This window comes from Papio anubis, chromosome 1 (assembly GCF_008728515.1).
Source record: "Papio anubis isolate 15944 chromosome 1, Panubis1.0, whole genome shotgun sequence".
In the NCBI taxonomy this organism is placed as follows: Eukaryota; Metazoa; Chordata; class Mammalia; order Primates; family Cercopithecidae; genus Papio; species Papio anubis.
Genome location: NC_044976.1, coordinates 10,985,700 through 11,011,286, shown reverse-complemented (window position 1 = coordinate 11,011,286; position 25,587 = coordinate 10,985,700). Strand labels below are relative to the sequence as shown.

At 52.3% G+C, this 25,587-nt stretch overlaps 1 protein-coding gene across 4 annotated transcripts in view; it reads right to left on the bottom strand.

Moving 5' to 3' along the window:
- Window positions 1–628: 628 nt before the first annotated feature.
- TNFRSF8 (TNF receptor superfamily member 8) overlaps window positions 629–25,587 on the bottom strand; it is an 80,938-nt gene continuing 55,979 nt past the window's right edge. For 2 of the 4 annotated variants that reach the window (XM_009195306.4, XM_009195187.4), the window contains exons 9-15: window positions 20,636–20,729; window positions 20,188–20,300; window positions 17,979–18,080; window positions 17,795–17,848; window positions 8,439–8,464; window positions 6,383–6,590; window positions 629–2,543 (exon numbers count right to left, since the gene is read on the bottom strand). In XM_009195306.4, coding sequence (XP_009193570.3) covers window positions 2,299–2,543; window positions 6,383–6,590; window positions 8,439–8,464; window positions 17,795–17,848; window positions 17,979–18,080; window positions 20,188–20,300; window positions 20,636–20,729 — 842 coding nt within the window. In that variant the 3' untranslated portion in view covers window positions 629–2,298. The remainder of the gene's footprint in view (window positions 2,544–6,382; window positions 6,591–8,438; window positions 8,465–17,794; window positions 17,849–17,978; window positions 18,081–20,187; window positions 20,301–20,635; window positions 20,730–25,587) is intronic. The other 2 variants (XM_031664480.1, XM_031664481.1) reach the window with 1 other exon arrangement.

The window sequence follows — 25,587 nt, the reverse complement described above, 5'->3', positions numbered from 1 at the left end:
ACAAATACCTAAAGGGAGCCTTGTGACAATAGTGGTCTTATTTTTATTTATTTACTTTTTTGAGACGGAGTCTCACTCTTGTCATCCCGGCTGGAGTGCAGTGGCACGATCTCAGCTCACTGCTCCAACCTCCACTTCCCAGGTTCAAGCGATTCTCCTGCCTCAGCCTCCTGAGTAGCTGGGATTACAGGTGCCTGCCACCATACCTGGCTAATTTTTATATTTTTAGTACAGATGGGGTTTTACCAAGTTGGCCAGGCTAGTCTTGAACTCCTGACCTCAGGTGATCCACTCACCTCGGCCTCCCAGAGTGCTGGGATTACAGGCGTGAGCCACCACACCCGGCCAACAGTGGCTTTATTCTGAGTGTCCTCAAAGGGCAGGCTTTGGACCAGGGAGTGGCAATTACACAGAGAAAGAATTCGCCTCGAGTGATAAGGAAAATCTTCCAGCAATGAGAAGGGCTGCCCCAGCAGGAAGTGGGCTCCCAGCCCCAGAAATGTCCAATCCACCAGAGACTGGCCACCATAGTGTCTGGGGGGTGCAGCGGGAACCCCTGCTCTGCGGGGAGACTCCCAGAGGTTCTATTAATAATATACTGTCAATTTCAATGATCATGTCCTCAGCCTTACAGTTCTTTGTTTTTAAGGATTTTATAGATTTTTAGAGATTCAAAAGTTGTGTGAAGAGCCACTGGGTGAGGAAGTGCATTATTTTGTTAAAACATGTCAATCCCTCCCATCACGGGCGCCAGACTGCCCTGCCTCGCAGGCGTGTGCCTTACAGTGTGCCTTACAGCCACGGCTGCAGGTGACGCAGAGACACCCACTCCATCCTTGCACAAACACTGGACAAACAGTGTCTGCCCACTTAAGCTTCTGGCCAATGTCCAGGTTCTGGTGTAACCATCTCTTGCAATGCCATGGCTTCTCCAACTTTCCCCAAAACATCTGAGCAGTTTCAGAAACTACCACTTCCTCCAGAGAGCACGTGGCTGGCCGATGAGTAAACAGTAGCTTTCCCGGGCCTGCCGCCAGGCGGTAAGTCCACGAGTCTCCAGGCTGCCCGCAACTTCAAGACTCATCCTTATCCATCACTTATTTGCATACATGTCTGAAGGCCCTGGGGAGCCAGCAGGCTGGCCAGCCGACTGGAAGTCATGGCCACTTTACTCCTTAGTGTGAAATGTGAAACACCCAAAATCCTGATGGAACCTCGAAACAGTCTTGTTTCCTACAGTCCAGAGTAAAGCAGATGCCTGGGTGAGGCCGTGGTGCCTCTCGACGTCCGCACCCCAACGGGTGCAGAGCCGGAACCAGCTGGCGGGGTCGGTGCTAGTGGATTTGCAAGCAGGGCAGATCTAAGGAAGATGCTTCTTCATTTCCCAGGACAGAGCGGGTGGGGCCCACAGAGAGTGGTCAAGGACCCCAGGCAGGGCCGGACATTCCCCATGTTCACGTGGGGAGGAAGTCCCTGGGCAAAGTAAAGCAGGTTCTCTGGGTTGGTGAGGGGAGGTCTGCAGCTGCTGGGGGCTGCAGACATCTGGGACCCGAGGCGCCTGCTGTGGTGGGGATTGGTGGGGACATTCAGAGTTGAGTGACTTGATCCTGGGCCCTAGGCCACCAAGGGGCTACAGGACAGGGAAGGTGGGCAGCACCAGGAGGGTCCTGCAGCCCAGGCAGGGGCCCCCACGCCAGCGCAGATTACAGTGTGGCTGCTGCAGCAGAGACGGTGCCAGCTGACGACGCCCCATCCCTTGACTTCCCTTTTGACTCAGGAGAAACAACCACGGGCACTGGCTCCATGCCCACTGGTGGCCACATTTACAGTAACTGGGGGCATGCCGGAAGGGCCCGATGGGTGCCACCTCTGAGGTCCAGGGAGAGAGGAGAGAAAGGTTACAGGGCCGCTGGGAGCCGGCCTCACAGCCTCTCCCTCGGTGGGCTCTGGGCCTGGTGGTGAGGGTCTGATGCCCAGGGCTCTGGGGCCAATGCTGTTCTTGGCAGTGCCCATCCTGCCATCTGTCTGCTGCCTCAACCAACATCACTGCTGGGAACCAGTCCCCTCGGACTGTCTCTTCTGTGCAAGCCCCGGATCCCCTAGGCTCTGGGTCAGGGGACAGCTAAGTGGGGGATACAAGCAGAGACCACCCTGCAATGACAGGCCGGTCCATCACTAGATGCTGGAACCTCAGTTCAGGCCAGATGGGCCTCTGCCCCCAAGCTTGGTGCCAACAGTGCCACCCTGGCCTCCCAGAGGCCACCCTGCTGCCCTCCTAGCCCCAGCCCAGCCCAGGCCTCACTTTCCAGAGGCAGCTGTGGGCAAGGGGTCTTCTTTCCCTTCCTCCTCCACGGATAGCATGACATCACTGCAGCTGCCCAGAGGCGGTTCTGTCTCCTGCTCGGGGTAGTGGGGGGCATGGTCCGCCTCCAGCTCCTCCTCCAACTCGGACTCCGCTGGCCCCCCCAGGCCCTGGCCCTCTGGCAGCTCCGCCTTCACAGTTCCCACAATCACAGTGTCGGCCTTCATGATGTAGATTTTCTCTGCAAGGCAAAAAGATGGGTGAGCGAGGGAGACCAGAGCACCAGCCAGGATGGGAGCAAAGAGGCAGAGAAGAGGCCAAGGCCCAGTGCTGGCATGCCTGCTGGGTGGCCTCAGGCTGACGGCACAGCCTCTCTGACACACCTTACAGGCATCCTGGGGGTTCAGAGGAAATAGAATGACTAGGAGCTGGGCCTTGAAGAGTTAAGAACCAGCCCACTTGTACTTAGGATTTTCTCAGCACTTCTTTGGGGATGGGTAGGGAAGAAGAGTACAGAGTGGGAGAGAAAGTAAACAGTGGACAAAAACAGGCAACGCCGTGGGTAACCAGAGCACAAGCAGACACAGCAGAGCCGAGCGCTTTCCACACCCCAGCTGCTGGGTCCTCAGCCCTCCTGCAAGGCAGACCCCATCAAGATTCCCATTTATAGATAAGAACCTGAAGCCGGGAGACGTTAAAGGACCTGCCCAAGGTTGCCACGTGGTTAGGAGAAATCCCGAAAAAACCGCCCACTCCCCCTGGCGGCCCATTCTGCTCCCATCCACGTGCCTGCAGCCAAAACCCGGGGTAACCAACTTGTCCAGCTTGCCCGGGAACACTCCTGGTTTTAGTACTGCAAGTCCCATGTCCTGAGAGCCCCCTTGGTCTGGGCAAACTCAGCCAGCCGGTCACATCCTGCAGAAACCCCAGCCCCCTCAATAGCTTCCGGCAGGCCATGATTGAGACAGTCTGGCTCAGGCTGTGAATTTCAGGGCTTACTGCCCAGAGCCGATCTCCTGCCTGCAGCCTGCGTGGCTGTGCTGCGAGCATACGGTGGGAGCTTGGACAGATGGCCGGTCCTCGCCAGTCTGATGTGGGGGCTTCTGGTGTGACCTTCTGATAGAGGGGACACGGAGGCTCAGGGGAGTTCAGTGGCCCGAGGAGCTGGGGAGTGGGGAAGCCTGGCCTCTGCCCAGCGGATGGTGTCTGGCTCAGGGTGGGCTGGCTCCGGGCTGTTTTGCAATGGACTCTGGAGGCCAGAATGGGGAAGCTCAAGAGGGAACTTGAGGGGTGGGGTGGGGTGGGTGTGCAGGGACCCCTGCCTCTCTGGGTAATGCAGTTATACCCCTCGGATTCAGGAACCCCAAAAGGTTCTCGAGTCGCCCTTACCCTCAACCCTGCTGCATGACGCTGGCTCTTCTGTTTTGGTTTTGAACACCCCGGGAAAGAGAGAAGTATGCCAAACAGCAGCAAGAGGAGGAGAAGGCCCAGCGTGTGGGACAGGCTGTGGGCTGGGCACCCCCACAGACCCCAAAGCAGAGCAGGGCTTCAGCACTCCCCACACCTCCATCAAGGCCTGTGGGCTCCCGGCCCTAGGAGTCTTATAGAGGGCTGGACAAAAGATGGGGGCCGGGGGTGGTGAGAGAGGAGACCCCAGGAGGGGAGAGAAGGCCCAGAGGGGGATGGGCAGAGAAGATGAGAGGCGGGTGGGGTCAGGTGGGAGGGAAGTGAGGGTGGGGGTGCTGGATGAAGGAGCAGCAGCCAAAGCTGGGGACAGGCTGGTCCCCTCACATTCCTCAGGGAAATGAGCAGGAGTCCCCAGGACATCCGGAATTAATTGGATTCAAGGCGGTGGAATTGGCTGCTCCGGGTGAGGAAGCAGCTCCCACTGAGCTCAGAAGTGACAGAGGGTCTGGGAATTTCAGATCCGGCCACGAGCGGTCTGCCCCTCTCCGGCTCTGCCCCCATCACAGGCTGCCCACCCCCTAGGCTGTGGGAGTGGCTTCTGAGGGCTGCATGGATTTCCTGCCCCCTCCCCAGAGCTCCAGAGTCCAGGGAATTCATCTTGGCCAGGTGGGGAGGGCAGGGGAGGAAGTTGTGGGGAAACGGGTTCTTCTCTTGCTCGGTTCCCAGGGGGAGAGGGATGATGTATGACCCCAGTGTGACCCCTCTTGGGAACTGGATGGGAAGGGAGAACGCTCCCCTGGGCTGGCATCAGGAGGACAAGGGAGGTGCCTATGTCTTGGGTGCCCGAGAGAACCTCCAAGGCCCGCCCTTCCCATCATGGCGGAGGTGGCCCCCCAATCCACTCACTAGCAAGGCCTGCAGGCCATGCCGGGGGAGGGCAGCCCACGCCTGAGCCAGCCGCCTGGGAGCCTAGTACTTCCTTCTCCTCCCCATCAAACACCCTCTGAACCCCACCCCTGGGATTGCAGGCACTGCACTCAGGTGTTCCAATCAGGACTTCTTAGGAATTCTGAAGAAGCCTTTGATGGTATTTCCCAAAATACATACTTTTCAAATAAAACTTACTAAAAGCTACCATTTCAAAAGTTTCAGTTTGTTACAAAAAACTGCCCAGGCTGGGCACAGTGGCTCATGCCTATACTTTGGGAGGCCAAGGCAGGCAGATCACCTTGAGGCCAGGAGTTCGAGACCAGCCTGGCCAACATAGTGAAATCCCGTCTCTACTAAAAATACAAAAAATTAGCCAGGCGTGGTGACACTCACCCATAATCCCAGCTACTCAGGAGGCTGAAAAAATAAAAAGAGAAGATGACTGCCATGAGGAGTCCTGGCCACCACCGTCTGCCATAGAAATGCACAGGACAATTACAAATGACTCTTCAGTATCATCCCAGTGCCAGTTGCCCCTCCAGAGGTGACAGAGATGGGGTCCACCAAGGCCCTGCCCACAGGGAGCACAAAGCCAGGTGGAGGTGGAGGAAAGGCTATAAACATGCAGTCACACCGCTGGGTGCTAGGACCCCGGGTAGGGGAGGCCCGGGTTCTCAGGGAGCATAGCACAGTGGAGAGGGCACAGAAGGCTTCCTGGAGGAAGAGGCAAATAAGCAGGGTCCCCAGGAAATGCAGAATTAACTGGATTCAAGGAAGTGGAGTTGGCTGTTTCAGGCGAGGGGGCAGCTCCCACTGAGAAGCTCAGACGTGAGACAGGGGTCTGTAAATTCAGGAGACTGCCGCGAGGGAGGGGGCAGACTGTGGGGTCAGAAGGTAGGTGAGTCTGGTGGGGGAGCTACAACTTACTGTCAGCCTTGAGTGCTGGAATGAGAATGCTGGAATTCATCTCACAGGGAATGGGAAGCCACTGGAGGCTTTTCAGCAGGGGTGCAATACAGCCAGGTATATATTCTGGGAAAAATGCCCTAGTTGTACCAAGGTGACGAGAAGCAAGAGAGGAGGCAGGGAGGCCCACAGGAGGCCAAAGCAGATGTCTGTCCAGGCTGGTGGCAGTTGCCATTGCGAAGCTCTGGACATCTGGGCCCCATCTGGCCTCCTGCTTCTGCAGAGGGTGGGTGGTAACATGGACAAACCAAAGGCTTCAGGGCCCAGGAGACACAGGAGCGAGTCCCAGCTGTGCCACTTAGTAGCCATGCGATGCGGAAAATCCCTTCTCCCTCTGAGCCACAGTTTCCCCAACTGTAAAATGGGGAGAAAGACACCATCCAAAGCAGGTGGTGAGACAATCAGAGATGAAGAGATGGCGCCTGCACAGTGCCCGGAATGCGCCAGACAAGTGGCAGGTCCTATGACCACTGGCACATCTTCTTCCTGTCCCCTCGGGCGCTTGGTGTTGGGGGCCGGGGTGGCGTTCATTTTTTACATGAGTGACAGCAGGCACCTCATGCGCACTGGCTCATGAATTCGCGCAATGGCCTATGAGGTAAGTACCCTTGCTGTCCCTACTTACAGAAACTTAAATTGGGGTGAAGAATCTATGCCTCTCCTTTGCTGGCCCTTTCGGCTCCAGGGTCTCCAGGTCCCTTCCAGGGCCCAGGGCCCCATACTCATCTCCCATCTGCGCCTGGGCTGCAGAGGACCTCCCAAAACAGGCTGACTCACCAATCCTGTTATTGGTGTGCTCCGTGGACACCCGGGGCTCAGGAAGGTCCCTGGGGGACGAGGGGCCCCCGGCCGGGCTGGCATCCCACAGCGGCAGGCTCTCCGGGCAGGCTGCCCCCACGTTGCGGCAGGTCTCCTTCGGTGGCAGGCTCATTAACCCCAGCTCTTCTGCACTGGGTTTTGTCACAAACGTACCACTCTCGAACTGCTGTGGGAGGGGAATGCGTGCTACTGCAGTTCAGTCTCTGAACTGGGAGGCCCCTTTTCTGTCATCTCTACAGACCCCAGTGAGTCTCCCTTTCTGCTTTAAAGCTGCCATGAGCTGCCCTGGGCTTCTCAGCTTTCTGGGTGAAGTCTGTTGCTTTTAACTGGGTAACAGTCAGCAACTCACAGGGTGCTCACCACGTCCATGGCCCTGTCCTAAAGACCTATGTTAAAGACATACGTTAATCCTCACAACCACCGTATGAGGTGGGTAACAGCCCCCTTCCCATTTTACAGATGAGGAAACCAAGGCACAGAGGAGTCAAGTAACTCGCCCAGGGTTATACCATCAGTAAGTATCTGAGCTGGGATTTGAACCCTGGCAGCTGGTCCATAATCCACACTCATAAGCACCAAAGTCTGTAAGTACCAGCTCTAGGCCCCCCGTCTCCTGGAACAGCCCCTCCGGCTCCCCAGCCCCAATATCCTGGAAAATAATCTTTTATGATCACACTCATGCATTCTAAAAACAGCTATGTCATGAGGAAAGTGTCAGTTTAGTTTTTGACTGTTACAGGTAAGGGTAAAGAAGTGGCCTCATGAAATGTCCTGATGCCTTCGAAATGGAGTGAGTTTGAGTAATTCAGAGGCGGCAGGGATGCCTGTGCTGACGCAAGGATTCTCAAGGCACAGACAACGTATCTTTTAGATTGGTGCAAAAGTAATCACGTTTTTGCCATTACTTTTAATGGCAAATGGCGCTAACATTAATACATAATCTTGAATACTCTTTTATAGTAATATGAAGGTTAAAAGACTGCTTTGTTTTTGAGATGGAGTCTCACTGTTACCCAGGCTGGAGAGCAGTGGTGCGATCTCGGCTCACTGCAACCTCTGTCCCCCAAGTTCAAGCAATTCTCCTGCCTCAGCCCCCCGAGTAGCTGGGACTACAGGCGTGTGCCACCACACCTAGATACTTTTTGTAGTTTTAGTAGAGACGGAGTTTCACTATGTTGGCCAGGCTGGTCTCGAACTCCTGACCTCAGGCTCCCAAAATGCTGGGATTATAAGTGTGAGCCATGGTGCCCGGCCAAAAGACTGCATTTTAAAACAAGTTACTATTAATGCGTTGGCCTATGCAGCAAAAATATATTTGATTACCTTACAAATTGTCGAATACTTCTTTCATGAAATTTCTCAGTATTGTAACAGCCACTTGTAACATCCAAACGTATTTGAATGTGATCCCCCATAATTTGAAACTGAACTAGTATTATGGTTCTGTATATTATATTGAAAACTGAAAGGACAGAAACCCTTCTTACTGTATGAATACCTGAATTAAAAGAAAGTAATGGAAGAATTGATAAATGAAAAAAAAAAAAAAAAAGGAATGGACCACAGCCACCTGCTCTGTCATCTAGCTTGGAGGATGAGATTCACGGAAGAGTAGAGAAAAGGGGGAAATGAACACAGTCTTTCTCCTGACCAGACCTGGTACCCAAAAGTGGCTCAAACCAAATCCACTGTCTGCAGGCCCTTCTGGAAATTCCCGGCAGGCTGAGCCAGGACTTGGAGGCTGCTGTGAGGGTGGGGCTATTCATCCTTAGCCAAGGCCTGGCTGAGGCCCCAGGCGAGGCCCCTGTGCACAGAGGTCCCTGCGGTGGGGCAGACTCAGCAGGACTTGCAGCAGGGGCCTGCACCCTGGGCACTGTGGGAGGGAAATGGCCCTTTCATCCCCTCCCTCTCCCTTCCCCCTTCCCCCAGCAGCTCTCAAAACTTCAGATCTGTTAAGGAAGGAGTCAGATTTAGGGGCACGAAGCTGAGGTGGGGGCAAGGGAGGGGTACTTACTGTTGAGCTCCTCCTGGGTCTGGAATCTGCAAAAAGCAAGAGCAGCAACTTCACCAAGGAGAGTCTGGCAGTCCCCGGCCCTGCCTGCCCCACCTATTGGCAAATGGTCCTCCTGGATCACAGGTGGTGCTGAACTCAGCCCAGGGGTCAGGTCCTCAGTCTGGAGAGCCCCGGATGGGTTTCAGAGTCAGCACCCATCCCAGCCGAAGGCAAGGAGACTCACTTCCCAATGCTCACTTCTCCAGTGGCAGATGGAGGACAGGGGACCACCTTTCTCCCCCGGCCACTCTCATTCTTTTATTTATTTATTTTTTTTTTGAGATGGAGTCTCGCTCTGTCGCCCAGGCTGGAGTGCAGTGGTGCAATCTCGGCTCAATGCAACCTCCGCCTCCTGGGTTCAAGCGATTCTTACACCTCAGCCTCCCGAGTAGCTGGCATTACAGGCTCATGCCACCAACTCCGGCTAATTTTTTTGTATTTTCAGTAGAGACGGGGTTTCACCATGTTGGCCAGGCTGGTCTCGAACTCCTGACCTCAAGTGATCTGCCTGCCTCGGTCTTGCAAAGTGCTGGGATTATAGGCATGAGCCACTACACCTGGCTGCCACTCTCATTCCTAATGACTAAACCAATGAACACACTGAACTGCTCTCCCAACTCCCACCCCCGCATACATGCAAGGATTGGTTCACGAGAAGCACAGGCCCAACCGGAGCCCAGGAGGCTTCCACTGGGTCAGAGGTTGGTCTGTGGCTGCTGCCCCCACCTTGCTGTCTCCAGGGTGTGGAGAGCCCCAAACTCCCTGGAACACCAGGCAAAACCCACATGGAGGACCTCAAGCAGGTGATGGAGAGAGGATGATGGATCCTGCAGATGCTACCTGGACCCTGCCTGGGACACGCCCGAAGCCAGTCTGCTGTGGAGCCCTCCTGACTCCAGCTGGACTTCGATTTTCTCTTTCATGTGCCTGAAAGCAGCCAGGTGGCAGCCTTTGAGAAGGACAACCGCTCTCGGGTTATCTCATTTCCTTCAATCCCATCCTTTTGTGGGCTCAGGAGGTGCTGATGCAATGATTCTCGAGGTACAACCTCTATCTTCTCATCTCAAACCTCTACCCTCCACTCCCATTGGTCTCCCATCTTAAACAGGGGCCAGTCACGCCCAAGCACATATTGACATTTAACATTTAACCTTGGCTCACTGGCCATCTGAGAAAGGTGAGAGGGCATCCGGGCATCTAGTCCATCCTGGGACGAGTCAATTCCCAGAGCAGACCATCCTCCAGGGATGCCCAGCCTTTAACCACTCCCGAGAACGCTACCTATGGAGATCTGGAATATGCTGTTGTCAGGCATGCATCCCTGGCCAGACAAACCTGCCACCAAGATGCCCGTATGCCAGCCACGCCGCCTCCTGCACACATCTCTGATTTCAGCAGCTCTGGAGAGCCACCAGCCCTGAGCCCTCGCAGACACGTTCACCAGTGCTCAGTCAACAAGTAGGATAAAGCACACACAAGACTGACCATTTGAACATGCTGTGTGGACACTAGGTGAGTTTGGGAAACACTCTGAGGGATACTTTTTTCATTTTTTGAGACAGGGTCTTACTCTGTCACCCAGACTGGAGTGCAGTGGCGTGATCTCAGCTCACCACAACCTCCGCCTCCCAGGTTTAAGCAATTCTTGCAAGTAGCTGGGATTTCCGACGTGTGTCACCACGCCCGGCTAATTTTTGTATTTTTAGTAGAAACAGGGTTTTACCATGTTGGCCAGGTTGGTCTCGAACTCCTGACCTCAGGTGATCTCTCAAAGTGCTGGGATTACAGGCAGGTATGAGCCACACCACGCCCAGCCAGGGGTAATTTTATTTTATGTATGTATGTATGTATGTATGTATGTATGTATGTATTTGAGACAGAGTCTCATTCTGTCACCTAGGCTGGAGTGCAATGGCGCAATCTCAGCACACTGCAACCTCCACCTCCTGGGTTCAAGCGATTCTCCTGCCTCAGCCTCCCGAGTAGCTGGGATTACAGGCGTGCACCACCATGCCCGGCTAATTGTATTTTTAGTACAGATGGGGTTTCACCACGTTGGCCAGGCTGGTCTCAATCTTTTGACCTCGCTTAACCTCGTGATCCACCCACCTTGGCCTCCCAAAGTGCTAAGATTACAGGCGTGAGCCACCGCGTCCGGCCGAGGCACATTCTTTACAATGATGTCAGTGAAACGAAATCATGGTCCCTCCAGAGTGATTTTGAGTTTTAAAAGCAGCCAAGTGTTCTTTGGTACCAAGTCACTGGGGGTGGCCAACAGAAAAAAAAAAAAAAAAAAAAAAAGTGTGACAAAGTCACAAAACAGAACAAATAAAAATCAAACAACTTGGCCTTGAAGGGGAAGTGGGTGAACAGGATGGCAGAGCTGCCCAAGCCTGCAGGCTGGTTCCATTTTTCTAAAGAGCCATCTGGCAACAAAAACCTTATACATTTTACCCAGTCATCCCTCCTGGGGGACACAGCCTCAGGAAACAACCCGAAAGGAAACAAAAAGGCCGAGCACAGCAGCGGGTTTATAATCACCCCCAAATTGAAAACCAGCCAAATGTCAAAAACAATGAGGCCGCTTAGCCACCCCGGAGCAGAGGCCTCCTCGGCGGTGAAACCCAGCACAATATTACTGCCCTTCTCCAAGCCTCTGTCCTCCTAGCTGGACAATGGGATGAACCACATCAACTTTGGGGCTTTCTGTGAAGATTAAAAGAGATCTCAAAAGTGAAGGTGCCCAATGGTAAATCAGGTTGATGTGATTTTTTTTTTTTTTTTTTTGAGATGGATTCTCGCTCTGTCACCCAGGCTGGAGTGTAGTGGCACATTGTCGACTCAGTGCAACCTCTGCCTTTGGGGTTTAAGTGATCCTCCTGCCTCAGCCTCCCAAGTAGCTGGGACTACAGGTGCATGCCACCACACCTGGCTAATTTTTGTATTTTTAGTAGAGACAGGGTTTCACCATGTTGGCCAGGCTGGTCTCAAACTTCTGACCTCAGGTGATCCACCTGCCTCTGCCTCCCAAAGTGCTGGGATTACAGGTGTGAGCCACTGCGCCCAGACAAGATTTGATGTGATGAGCATGACATTTCACCTCTGTGGTCTTCCTCCCCCAACGCATAACTCCAGTCTAATCACGGGGAAGACATCAGACAGATCCCAGGAGATGGGTGTCCCGCAAAACACCTGATCAATACTCCTCAAAAACTGCCAAGGCCATCAAGGAAACCGGTCTTGAGAAATAAGGTCTGGGAAACAGTCACAGGCCAGAGGAGCCTAAGGCCACGCGATGACTGAATGTAACCTGGGTTCCTGGATGGGATCCTGGAACCTTAGGCAACGCAAGAGAGCCCTGAACACAGTGTGGGCTTTCATTCGTAATCCTGTGTCAATAACGGTTCACATATTTTGACAAATGAACCATGCTGATGTAAGATGCTAATCACAGAGGAAACTGGGTGTGGCGCATGTGGGAACTCCTGTACTCTCTTCTCCAATTTTCTGTACATCTAAAACTATTTTTAAAAATGAGGCCGGGCGCGGTGGCTCATGCCTGTAATCCCAGTACTTTGGGAGGCTGAGGTGGGCAGATAACAAGGTCAGGAGTTCCACACCAGCCTAGCCAACCTGGTGAAACCCCATCTCTACTAAAAATACAAAAATTAGATGGGCGTGGTGGCACGTGCCTATAATCCCAGCTACTTGGGAGGCTGAGGCAGGAGAATTGCTGGAATCCAGGAGGCAGAGTTTGCAGTGAGCTGAGATTGTGCCATTGCACTCCAGCCTGGGCAACAGAGTGAGACTCTGTCTCAAAAAAAAAAAAAAATGAGGACTAGCTGGGTACAGTGGCTCTTGCCTATAATCCAAGCACTTTGGGAGGCCGAGGTGTGCAGATCACTTGAGCTCAGGAGTTCAAGATCAGCCTGCACAACAAAGGGAGACCCGGTCTCTTCAAAAAATAGAAAAGTTAGCTGGGCATGGTGGTGTGTATCTGTAGTCCCAGCTTCTGGGGAGGCTGAGGTTGAAGGATCACTTGAACCCAGGAGGTCAAGGCTGCAGTGAGCCATGATCGTACCATGGCACTCCAGAGTGACACCCTGTCTCAAAAAAAAAAAAAAAAACTTAAAAATAAAAATGAAGGCCACTTAGAACGGAGTCTCTCTCTGTTGCTCAGGCTGGAGTGCAGTGGCATGATCTCTGCTCACTGCAATCTCCGCCTCCCTGGTTCAAGAAATTCTCCCGCCTCAGCCTCAGTAGCTGGGATTACAGGCGTGTGCCACCACGCCTGGCTAATTTTTTTATTTTTAGTAGAGATGGGGTTTCGCCATGTTGGCCAGGCTGGTCTTGAATTCTCGATCTCAGGTGATCCGCCCACCTTGGCCTCCCAAAGTGCTGGAATTACAGGTGTGAACCACCATGCCTGGCCTACTGAGAATTTTTAAAAATTAAAATGTTTTAAAAAGAAGGTGTCCAGGATGCTGTCAAGCACACAGCAGGTCCAGGAAAAGCCCAGGATGGTAACATGGCTCTGCACTCCGTCACACTGAATAGAAAGTCAGAGTTCGATACTGACTCTCCCAAACAAGCGTAAAAATCACAGAGGTAAAAAGGCGGAATCTGGAAGGCTCTGACATGGACTAGAGCCGTGTTACAACCCATCAGGATTCTGATAAAGACCCAGAACAAATCTTGCCAAGTGCAGAGGTCAGATTTCACAACTGCTCTTCCCCTAAAAACGCTGATTCAATCTACGAGCCTTATTTATTGGTTTCCTTGCTTTTTGGAATCACCACCATCTTCTCGTAAGCCTGTCTGGCACCCCCAGGACACAAGTCCAGGACCACGCTGGGCAGACTGCACAAGTGCACGGTGTCACAGGCTGCTCTGAAGGCCACGCTCACGGAGCACGTGCGTTCTGAGGCGTGATATAAAGCTCTCGGTCCCTTCCATTCCTGTTGTTCTCCACTTTTAATCCCCTCCCCTCTCTGGCCTGTGATTCCCCAATGCTGTGGGAAGCAGAATAGGCCCAAGCGGGGAGTTTAGCACAGAGGTTCAGCTAGGCTTTGGCAACAGGTACCCCTCAATGCAAACCCCGGGCTCCTTGGAGACAGAGCTGATTCCAGTGCCGGGGCAGGAGAGCACAAGTTAAGCTGGGAACGTTTCAGAATAGGGACGTGCTGAAAGCACAGGATGAGGATATACCAAAGCACACAAGAGCCGGCTTAAAGGGGCTCTCCCTGACCTCATCTGGGACCATCTGAGCATCAAAATAAAAAATGATGGTAAGAGATTATAACCCATTGAACAGAATAGGAGCCCATGAATCCATACAGATATAAAGATGTAAGTGAAGAAAATAAAGTTACGGGTTGGGCGCGGTGGCTCACGCCTGTCATCCCTGAACTTTGGGAGGCCAAGGTGGAAGGACTTGAGGCCAGGAGTTCGAGACTAGCCTGGCCAACATGGTGAAACCCTGTCTCTACTAAAAATACAAAAAATTAGCCAGGCATGGTGGCACACGCCTGTAATCCCAGCTACTCGGGAGCTGAGGCAGGAGAATTGCTTGAACCTGGGAGGCGGGGATTGCAGTGAGCCGAGATCATGCCACTGCACTCCAGCCTGGGTGAAAGAGCCAGACCCCGTTTCAAAAAAAAAAAAAAAAAAGAAAAGAAAAGAAAAGAAAATGAAGGTCTGCTGAAGAATGGACTATTGACATAGTCTCAAAGTAACGCCCCTAAAGACAGTAATGACCGAGGAGCAAATGGAGACCTCACAGTGGAGAGGCCCGGCAGACATCACCTCGGCCAAGCACTCAGAGTGCACAGCACCAGGAAAGGGACAAATCGAAACCTGGCAGGACGCCCCGAGAGAGGAGAGCCCAGCATCACTCCTGGGACCTTCCAGCCCAAAATGTGTGACCTGAATCCACTCGGGAGAAAACACTAGACAAACCCAAAGCAAAGGAGCATCCACGAAATCACCAGCCTGCGGTCTTCCCAAGAAAGTGAAAGAAAAGCCTGGGGAATGGATCCGGACAGAAGGAGACTCGAGAAACCAGACAAGCAAATGTAACACGTGGCCCTGAGCTGGAGTCCTCTGCTATAAAGGACATTATTGGGGCAAATAAAGAAACTTGAACAGGGCCTGAGAATTCGTTGTGTGTCACGTATCAGTGTGAATTCCCTGATTCTGACGATCCTTACTATATAGTGTAAAATACACCCTTGTTTGTCTGAAACACACACTAAAGTTTTCGGGGTGAGAGACATCCAGTCAGTCAGTTACTCTCAAATGGTTCAGGTCAAAATAAATTCTGCATACTTATACCATTTCTGTAAGTTTGAAACTGTTTCAAAACAAAAAAGAATTTCTTTCAACCTAAATCTCCCTGGAATAACAGAAAATGACTCAAGTGCTCATAAAAATGAAGGATTAAAAGAATTTTAAGACCAGGCATGGTGGCTCACGCCTGTAAATCCCAGCACTTTGGGAGGCCAAGGCGGGCGGATCATGAGGTCAGGAGTTCGAGACCAGCCTGGCCAACACGGTGAAACCCCGTCTCTACTAAAAATACAAAAATTAGCCAGGCGTGGTGACACATGCCTGTAATCCCAGCTACTCAGGAGGCTGAGGCAGCAGAATCACTTGAACCCGGGAGGCGGAGGTTGCAGTGAACCCAGATTGCACCACTGTATTCCAGCCTGGGCGACGGAGCGAGACTCTGTCTCAAAAAAAAAAAAAAAGAAAAGAATTTTAGACCGGTGGTTCTCAACCAGGAGTAGTTTCTCCCCGGGGGCCAGGTGGCAATGTCTAGAGACATTTTTGGTTGTCCCAAGTAGGGGGTGTTGCTGGCATCTAGAGGGGCTGCAGAATGTCCTACAGGATAGCGCTCCGCAGCAAAGAATGATCCATTCCCAAATGTCAATGGTGCCGAGGGTGAAAAATTGTTTTACAAACATCTCAACAACCACAATAAAATCCCCGTCCTCCTGCTCACCCAGCGTGTGGCCTTAAATTACTTCATCATCCTGTGCCTCAGGCTGCTGATCTGTGCAACGGGGATAACAGTAGGTACCTCACAGGCCACTGGAGGAGTAGATGAGATCACGTGTGTGCTCTGCAAATGCCTGTCACCGAGGACACACGCGGGAAGGTCGGATCAACTCGAGGGCTGGTTGGCAAGTATCTCATCGCACCTGCACGCACCACAGATCCCTGATGCGCTCACTGCTCAAAGGAACCAGGAGCACCCTCTGCCCCAGGTCTGGGATGTGGGAGGCCAAGGGGCACACGCTCCCATCCTGCCTGCCTTCGGCCTCTGCAGGCAGTTGGAATTAGTCTAAAAGCTTGGAGGGAGCTAGGACAGCTTCTGGGCCCGGCACAGAGCCTGCACGGAGGAAGTGCACAGTGAAGACCATGTGAATAGATGAACGAATGAACCAATGAACCAGTTCTCCTTCCCTCCTTCGCCACCCACGGCTCGGGAGGGAAACGGGCATACAGCCAGCTCGGTCCGTTCTCACCCTGTGCCCTGTGAGCTTGCCTGTCTCGGCTTCACTTTCTGTCCATCTTGGGCCTGGGAACCCAGACCCCAAGGGCCCACCAGAAGAAGCCAGAGGGTCAAAAACGACCTGAGATAGGATGTCCACCATCAAGTCTCGGGGCTCAGTTCTTTGCAGCTCTGGCTTCTTAGGGGAAGGTGTTTTCTTTCTTTTTTTCTTCTTGTAACAAAACTGCTCTCACAGAGGTTTGAAGAAAAAAAATAAACTGACGGCAATGGAAATTCTAATACTAGAAAAATGTCAAGAAAGCAAATGCCGGTTTCAATGAGACACGCAGCCTGACAGGTCATGGAAACAGGCTTGAAACTATCAAAACACAAAAACCCCCCCTGGCACAGGGACCACAAGCGCTCGCTTGTGAAACTCATCAAATTCAAAACATGCCTCAGTGGACTGTGTTTTCGTGCCCAAGTCAAGAGTCAGCCTACGCAAGGGCCTCTCCAAGGGTCCTGGGGAGATCGGGGGACGGGCCAGGACCTGGTCTTACGCTGAGCACGTGGCTCTTGGGTGGGCATTCGGGTGGGGGACAGAGCTGGCGGCGGGAAGGAAGAGGGGACAGGACTGAGCCCTTTACAAACCAAAACCCCTAGGACCAGTGCCTGAGGCTGGCTGTGCCACTGCCAGGCTGTGTGGTCCTGGGCCAGCCATCCACCTCGCTGAGCCCCGTCTCCTCCTTGCAGAACAAAGGTCATCACTGGGGGAGTGCAGGAGGCCTCTATGGGAGCCCACCTTGCAAATCAGAAAGGAAGGCTCAGACAATTCCCCCATCAGAGCCCAGCACTCAATCCATGCCATGCAGTGCTGAGGAAGACCCTGGCCTGCCTGGAAGGGGCTGCCCAGGAGAGAGAAGGTGCTCGGCACAAGATGGCTGGGAGCCCCCTGCCCCAGGTGAGAGCTGGAAGACACGCGCTGTCTAGATGCCCCTGCCTGGACAGGTGAGGAGGGTCCCAGCTCCCAAGGGCTGCCTGGAAGAGCTGGCCCGGAGGCTGGCCAGGGATCAGAGTGCAGGGACCAGGGAGGGGGTCAGAAGCACCCAGGACTCCAGAAGGCCTGAAGCTTCCAGGGAGGAAAAAGCGCCAGGCACAGGCCAGCCTGTCAACAGGCAGCAGCCGCCGACTGCAGGCAGGTACTCCATGACGCGCTTCACAGCCCGGCCTTGATGAATGCACAGGCCCAGCCTCTGAAGTAGGTTCTACCATCACATTTTCCAGATGAGGAAACTGAGACACAGAGCAATTCAGTAACTCACTCGGGGTCACACAGCTTGTAAGTGGCAGAACCAGGGTCCCTCCTGCCCCATGTGCTCCTTTCCCCTCCTGCCCCTGGGCTGATCACCAGCTGGTAGAAGAGGGGGAGAGAGGGGAAAGAGGGAAGGAGGGAGAGGGAGAAAGGGAGGATAGAATGTAGAGAGGAAGGGAAGGCTGGCGGGAATACCCCCTGGGGATACTGGAGGAAAAAGTGAAAGACAAGATAGACTTTTAAACGTTCATGCCGGCATCCATCCAGGTGCTGCTCTGGGCAAGCCACGCAGTCCTCACACCCAGTCCAGTCTTCACCTCATTGCATTCTCCACACGCATGAGTTTCACCCGCATTACATCCCTACAGATGTACAGAATGCCATAGCAGCCACAGACAGGGAGCCTCGAGGCTGGGCTAGAAGTTCAGTCTCTGGAGCCCACGCCCCAGGCCTAGAGCTGCGCTGTGTTCCTCTGGCTCGGGCAGCCCCTTTGGACAGCTGGACACTCACCCACAAGCTCTAGCTTGGGCCGGGAGGTCTGGACCGGGTAGCACAGGTGGAGCTCTGAAACGACACCAAGAGGAAGGCTGGGGATGGTGGCCACAGAGGGCAGGAGCAGGCAGGGAAAGGACCCAGGCCAGGCTGGCAGAGAGCAACCTGTCCTCCCCAAAGCCCCAAGGACACAGCCACTTACTCTGCCGAATTCGCTTCCTGCAGGCCCTCCGGTGGCACAGGAGGAAGGTGCTGGAGCCGACCACCACAGCCAGCACCAGGATCACCCAGAAGAGCACTGGCCCTGGAACACAGAGACACCCCGCACTCTTTGCCTCACTGCAACCACACAGGACAGCCCCAGCCCCAGACTACTTCCTCCTTCTCCTGGGACACAGCTTCCATCATGGCTAACAACACCGGGTCCTTTCCACGCCAAGGCTGTATCTCATTCAGCCCTCCCTCACCTGGCTCCAGGAAGCTGATCAACCATTTAAGGCTGAGATAAGGGCAAACCATGTCTAGAGGGTGAGAAATGGAGGCATGTAGGAGCCAGAACAAAGGAATTGAGGTCCAACAGACCAAAACTTGGGGACTGTGGAGGAAGCCCTGGTGTGACCAGCATCTGGCAGCACTGCTGGTGTGGCCGGAGTCAGGGTGGGGAGGGCCAAGCAGTGAGGGGAAGGAAGGGGTTGAAACCAGTCCCCTCCCAGCCAACCCTCTAGACCGCTTGATGAGGGCAGGCATGGAGCCCTCTCTGCACATAAACACGCCCCACAAGCATTCCCTGAATGAATGATCCCCAACCCTAGGCCCTAGGCACCATCACTACCTTCAGTTTAAAAATGAGGGGAGCTGAGGCTCACGAAAGTTCGTTAACCTGTCCAAGGTCACCCTGAGAGTAAGTGGTAGAGCCCCAGCCCAGGCCAGGCCAGGCCGGGTGGACTCCAGGACCCACGCTCTTAACCCCTGTCTGGATCCACTTCTTCACACCATGGTACTGAACTCGCTTCCTTTTCCCCTTTTGTCCCTTACAGAGATCATAGAGCTAGTGATTGCACTTTATTGAAGTCCATGTTCAGATGTTTAAAAAGTAGTATATGCCAGTTAAGTGCTTCTCAAACGTTAATGTGCGTATGAGTGCCCTGGAGATCTTGTTAAAGTGCAGTTTCTGATTCTCTAGGTCTGGGATGGAACCCACAATTTGCTTTCCTAACAAGTTCCCTGCTGGTGCCAATGTTGCCAGACAGGACCGTACTTTCAGAAACACTGGCCTGGGCACTACTGCCACCTCGTGTCAGCCACTAGAACTGCAAGTCCTAAAATGAGTAGCCTGGCATCATTCCATAAGCGCTAACTCTTGGGTTTTTTTTTTTGTTTTTTTTTGTTTTTTGTTTTTTTTTTTTTTTGGTTTTTTGAGCCGGATTCTCAGTCTGTCGCTCAGGCTGGAGTGCAGTGGTGCCATCTCAGCTCACTGAGACCTCCGCCTCCCAGGTTCAAGCGATTCTCCTGCCTCAGCCTCCTGAGTAGCTGGGATTATAGGCACACACCACCACGTCTGGCTAATTTTTGTATTTTTAGTAGAGACGGGGTTTCACCATGTTGTCTAGGTTGGTCTCAAACTCCTGACCTCATGATCCACCCACCTCGGCCTCCCAAAGTGCTGGGATTACAGGCATGAGCCAACGCGCCCAGCCTAAGAACTAACTCTTACAGAGGCCGTCTACAATGCTACACTGTTTACAACCCTGCATGGTCTCTGCCATTACCATTCTACAGATGAGACAACTGAGGCTCAAAGGACAACTAGTCGAAGTCATGAAATCCATCAACAGAGACCTATTTTCTGAGTAGCAATTATGAGCCATGAGGATGAAGCTGTGAAAAAAAATTCTTGCCTACAAGAATTAAAGAATAGTTACTAGCAGCCAGGTGCAGTGGTTCACACCACTGTAATCCCAGCACTTCGAGAGGTTGAGGCAGGTCGATCACCTGAGGTCAGGAGTTTGAGACCAACCTGGACAACATGGCAAAACCCTGTCTCTACTAAAAATACAAAAAATTAGCCGGGCGTGGTGGCAAGTGCCTGTAAAACCAGCTACTCGGGAGGCTGAGGCAGGAGAATCTCTTGAACCTGGGAGGTGGAGGTTGCAGTGAGCCAAGATGGGTGCCACTGCACTCCAGCCTGAGCAACAGAGTGAGACTTTGCTTCAAAAAAAAAACAACAATAGTCACTAGCAAGTGCCAGAGCCACAGCCCCAACTCAAGAAGCCAGAACCTGGAGTCAACCTTGATCCCCCTTCTCAGGCCATACCCACAAAGGAGACGCTCCCTCCTGGCTCCTCCTCATCTCCCTTCCCCAGGAGGAAGCCCCTCCTGGGAGTAGCGGGGGGGTGGGCTGGGACCATTACCTGTATCCAGAACGGGCTTCCCCGTGGAGGAGAGAGCGATGGGAGCGCTGGTTGGGATGGGCAGCGTCTTACTGGCCTGGGAGTCCACCAGGGAGCTCAGAGTGGGGCTGGTACTGCAGGGAGAAGCCCAAGGCAGGAGTGATGGAGATGGGAAGAGGGAAGTGTGTACTCAAGAATAATTCCCTTTCTCTAGAGACTGCGCAGCCAGAGCCTGGGCCCCTAGATCCTCTGTCCCGAGTCTCTGCCAGGCATTTTGAGGGCAGGGACTGGGTTTCGAGGCCTTCTGGCTTTCCAATGATGTTAGCACAAAGATGGGCACACATTTAACAAGAACAGCCCAGGCCCCGCCTCCACCCCCAGCCCAGCTGCCTCCCAGGCATCCCCTGGGCATGGCAGGGACAGCTCCCTCCCGCAGCAGCCAAACAGAGAGAAGGGGTGGGGGAGTCACCTGGCAGGAGCCTCGCCATTCTCTGGGGTGGGGCTGCAGTCAGGCTGGGTCCCCAGGGGTGGCGCCTCAAAGGTGGTGTCCTTCTCAGCCATATCTACAGAGGGGAGGTAACATCTGAGAACCAGCACCAAGGAGGCTGGTATCTCCAGGAAAGAGTTAACCAGGGACTGGTGGCTTCCAGCGAGGTAGCACCACGGGAGCTAAGACAGTCAGATTTGTGTTTCAAAAGATCAAAGTGGAGAAGCTGGCCAGGCACAGTGGCTCACACCTGTAATCACAGCATTTTGGGAGGCTGAGACAGGAGCACCACTTGAGGTCAGGAGTTCAAGACCAGCCTGGCCAACATGTTGAAACCCCATCTCTACTAAAAACACAAAAATGAGCCAGGTGTGGTAGCACACACCTGTAATCCTAGCTACTAGGGAGGCTGAGGCAGGAGAATCATTTGAACCCAGGAGGTGGAGGCTGCAGTGAGCTGAGATCATGCCACTGCACTCCAGCCTGGGCAACAGAGCAAGACTCAAAATAAATAAAACAAAGTGAAGAAGCTGCTACTCATCTCTAACAGCTGTGATCACCCAGGAAGGTGGCACAGTGATGCTAGACCTTTTGCTTTTAAGAGAAACCTGAAATCTCCTAATGTTTAAAAACAGTGTCAATGTTTAAAGTTTTTTCCCTTTAAATCAACTTTGTTAAGGAATTATTTATTTATTTACTTATTTTTAATTTTTTGAGATTGAGTCTTCCTCTGCTGCCCAGGCTGGAGTGCAGTGGCACGATCTCGGCTCACTACAACTTCTGCCTCCCGGATTCAAGTGATTCTCCTGCCTCAGCCTGCTAAGTAGCTGGGATTACAAGGCACCTGCCAACACGCCCAGCTAATTTTTGTATTTTTAGTAGAAACAGGGTTTCACGATGTTGGCCAGGCTGGTCTTGAACTCCTGACCTCAGGTGATCCTCCCAACTCGGCCTCCCAAAGTGCTGGGATCACAGGCGTGAGCCACCGCACCCAGCCTAAGGCACAATTTATATACAAGAAAGTATCCCCGGCAGGGTACGGTGGCTCCCGCCTGTAATCCCAGCACTTTGCGAAGCTGAAGCGGGTGGATCACTTGAGCTCAGGAATTCAAAACCAGCCTAAGCAACACAACAAGACCCTGTCTTTATTTTTAAGTAAGTAAAAATAAAAAAAGAAAATGTCCCTAAGTGTGTACAGCCTGATAAGTTCTGACAAAGGTAACTAACTCCAATCAAAATACAGAACATTCTCATCCCTCCAGAAGGTTCGCTAGTGCCCCTCCTCACTCACTCTGCCCCCACCTCCAGATCCAGGCAACCACTGATCTGCTTTATGTCACTGTAGAAGAGTGGATCTGTTCCAGAATTTCATGTGGACAGAATCATGCAATATGTACTCGTTGGGGTCTGGCTTCTTTTATTCTGCATAATGTTGTTGATATTCACTCAGGTTCATTCCTTTCTGTTGCCGAATGGCGTTCTGTCGTACAGATGAACCCGTTTACATACCCGTTCCCCAGTTGATGGACATTTGGGTTGTTTCCAGTTTGAACTATGATGAACAAGGCAGCTATGAGTATTCTTGTGGGTGCCTCTGTGTGAACATATAATGTCACTCCTCTTGAGTGCCTAGGAAGGGTGGCTGGATCACTGTGCTGGCCAGACGAAATGTCTCTGAAGGCCAGTTCGAAGCTGGCCACCACTGCTCTGACACAGTCACATTGTTTTACAGATGGAGAGAGCCACAGGGCTGGAGCTAGACCCAAGAAACAGAGATGGCAAGTTCCAGCTCAGAGCACTCTCCTCTGGACGGCCCTGACTCCTGCCTGGGGACTAGGCACCTCCGTCGAAGCTTCCTGCTTTTCTGGGGCTGGAAAATTTGGCCTACATTAGAAGTGGGTTCTGCTCAGTCACTACACCTCTCCGCCCCCAGAGCCCTGGTGGAGGCACCCCTTTTTGATGTGGTACAAAGCAACCCCACACACATAACACACATCTCCCCTCTAGAAAGTGTTCGTGACACCTCTCAGATTTTTCCTGAGATAGACAAAAAAGTAAAGTCAGGATTAATTTATTTCTTAGATTGTAGGGTTCTGAGGAACCCTCCTCTTTGGGGAAGGTCACTGGACTCTTACCTGAATTAGTTGGAGCCTGGAGGCTGGAGGCTATGGAGAAGATGATGCAATGTGTTATGATGTGATGTTAGTATTTGAACCAGTGTTTGAAATGTCATTGGGTTTCAGTGAACACTTACTTTGAGTGGATTGGAGCTCTGGTGCTCAAACCCATTAACTGTGGCTATTCCCAGTTAGCATCATGAGGAATGAGTCCCCTCCCCTCTCTCCAAGGCAGCCTGATGTAACTAGACAGGCCCATAGTCTCAGCTGCTGCTGAAACACGTGCTGAAATCCAGCGACAGATCTGCTGTCCCTCCTGTACGTGCAGAAGAGGGGGACCTAGTACTCCTTGGGTGCCTCTCATCCCCTCTCTGAATATACTATACCTCACTTGTAACTTTCTTTTTTCCTCCCTGAGTTAGTGATCCTCCCCTTTTCCTCCTCTTTGGATTTGAAGGTGAGGAGAAGGTATTATCTAGCCCCTAGTTAGTCTGCCTGTGTTCTCTGGTAAGGGCCTAGTGGAACAGAAAAAAATAATCTGCCTACTCTTAGCCTTCATTTAAGAACTAAAAAAAAGATATTATTTACCAGATGGATATACTTCTCTTTAAATCTAAACACCCAGTCCTTGGGCCATTTAAAGAATGGTCTTAGCATCAAGGCCGAACGGATTCTCTTTTTGTACATTCAGGAATTGCTTAAAGTCAGGTGAAATTTCATCTTCATATTTGGACTGTATATTTCTTGTCAGCTTTTTCTTTTCCCTGGAGTTTCCAATTGCCTTTCTTTTTCTTGTTGACAAAAGGATAGTGTGCCCTCACCATACCCTCAGGTTTTTCAACTCTACTAATCATGAAATGTACTACAATTCTCTCTTTTATTCCTGGGAACACTTCCCTGGAGCCTTCCTTCCATTTTCCTGCTCTGATCTGGCTCAAGTGGTCTACAGCACATCATTCCGGGACTTCCCTTCCTTGCTCTGCTAGGATGGAGTGCCAGTCTCTAGGTTCCATGACTTCCTGTTTTCCTTCTTTTTTGCCCCCTCACTTGGCTGAATTACATCTTCAAATAACTTCCTAGGAGAGGATGTAGGAAGAAAAGCTTTCTGGACCTTTTATGTCTGAAAATGTTTTTATGCTGCTTTCAAACTTGATTGTAATTTAGCTGAGGTGATTGTAATTTAGCTGGGTAAATTCTAGGTTCAGAACTAAGAAGGAGGTGGGCGGGTGGTGTCTTCCAGTGGAAAGTACTCTGGGCTGACCCTTGGGATCCCTGCATTCCAGCTCTAGCTTTGGCCCTGTGCTTTTCTCTGGGTGTAAAAAGAAGAGGTTGGCTCAGACCAGAGGTAACCAGCTTTGACTAGTCTTCAAAAGCATTCTATGTGACCAGCACAATGACCCAGCCACTCCTCCTAGGTATTTACCCATGAGAAATGAAAATATACATTCACCCAAAGGCGTGTACAAGAATCAGCCAGTAGGCCGGGCGCGGTGGCTCAAGCCTGTAATCCCAGCACTTTGGGAGGCCGAGATGGGCGGATCACGAGGTCAGGAGATCGAGACCATCCTAGCTAACACGGTGAAACCCCGTCTCTACTAAAAAAAATACAAAAAACTAGCCGGGCGATGTGGCGGGCGCCTGTAGTCCCAGCTACTCGGGAGGCTGAGGCAGGAGAATGGCGTGAACCCGGGAGGCGGAGCTTGCAGTGAGCTGAGATCCGGCCACTGCACGACAGAGCGAGACTCCGTCTCAAAAAAAAAAAAAAAAAAAAAGAATCAGCCAGTCATGGTGGCTCACGCTGGTAATCTCAGCACTGTGGGAGGCCGAGGTGGGAGGATCGCTTGAGCCCAAGAGTTCAAGGCTGCAGTGAGCCAAGATCATGCCACTGCACTCCAGCCTGGAACACACAGTAAGACCCTGTCTCTAAAAATAATAATAATAAAAGATATAAGATAAATTCATACATGTTAAAAAAAAAAAAAAGAATATTCACAGCTGTTTTCATTCATAATAACCCTAAACTGGAAGCAACCCAAATGCCATCAACTGGCAGGTGGATAAAATCATGGTGGCACATCTATTACATGTGGCATGGGTAATTTCCATTGATCCTGCTTTGCTTAAAAGCAGGTCCTTCTGAACTGAAGTCTATGCTTCTGGTCAGGTGCACAGATAAATTGGGGCTACCACTGTCAGGAAGATGCCTGGAGCACTTTCGGGTGCCGAAGACCTGTGGCTGGTGGCGGATGCATAGAGGGAGTCAAGGAGCAAGACACTTGTGCAGACATGAGGCCTGGCACATGCCAATGTCTGCACTGGGAGGGCCACATCAAGGTGGTCAACAGACCCAGGCAGCAGGAGCAAGAAGAAACAAATGGCCGCGCACAGTGGCTCACGCCTGTAATCCCAGCACTTTGGGAGGCCAAGGCAGGTGGATCACGAAGTCAGGAGTTCAAGACCAACCTGACCAACATGGTGAAACCCCGTCTCTACTAAAAATACAAAAATTAGCTGGGCATGGTGGCACGCTCCTGTTATCCCAGCTACTCAGGAGGCTGAGGCAGGAGAACTGCTTGAATCCTGGAGGCGGAGGTTGTGGTGAGCCAAGATCACGCCACTGCACTCCAGCCTGGGCGACAGAGTGAGACTCTGTCTCAAAAAAAAAAATAAAAGAAAAAAGAAAATCTAATGCAGCCAGAAGCCTCCTTCCTCCTGCGATTGCCCTCCAGCGCCCTCTGCTGGCAAGGTTTAACTGCATGCTCCCTGTAGAGGAGAAACGCGGAGGCCAGTCATTGATGGCAGCGCAGGGATGGAAAG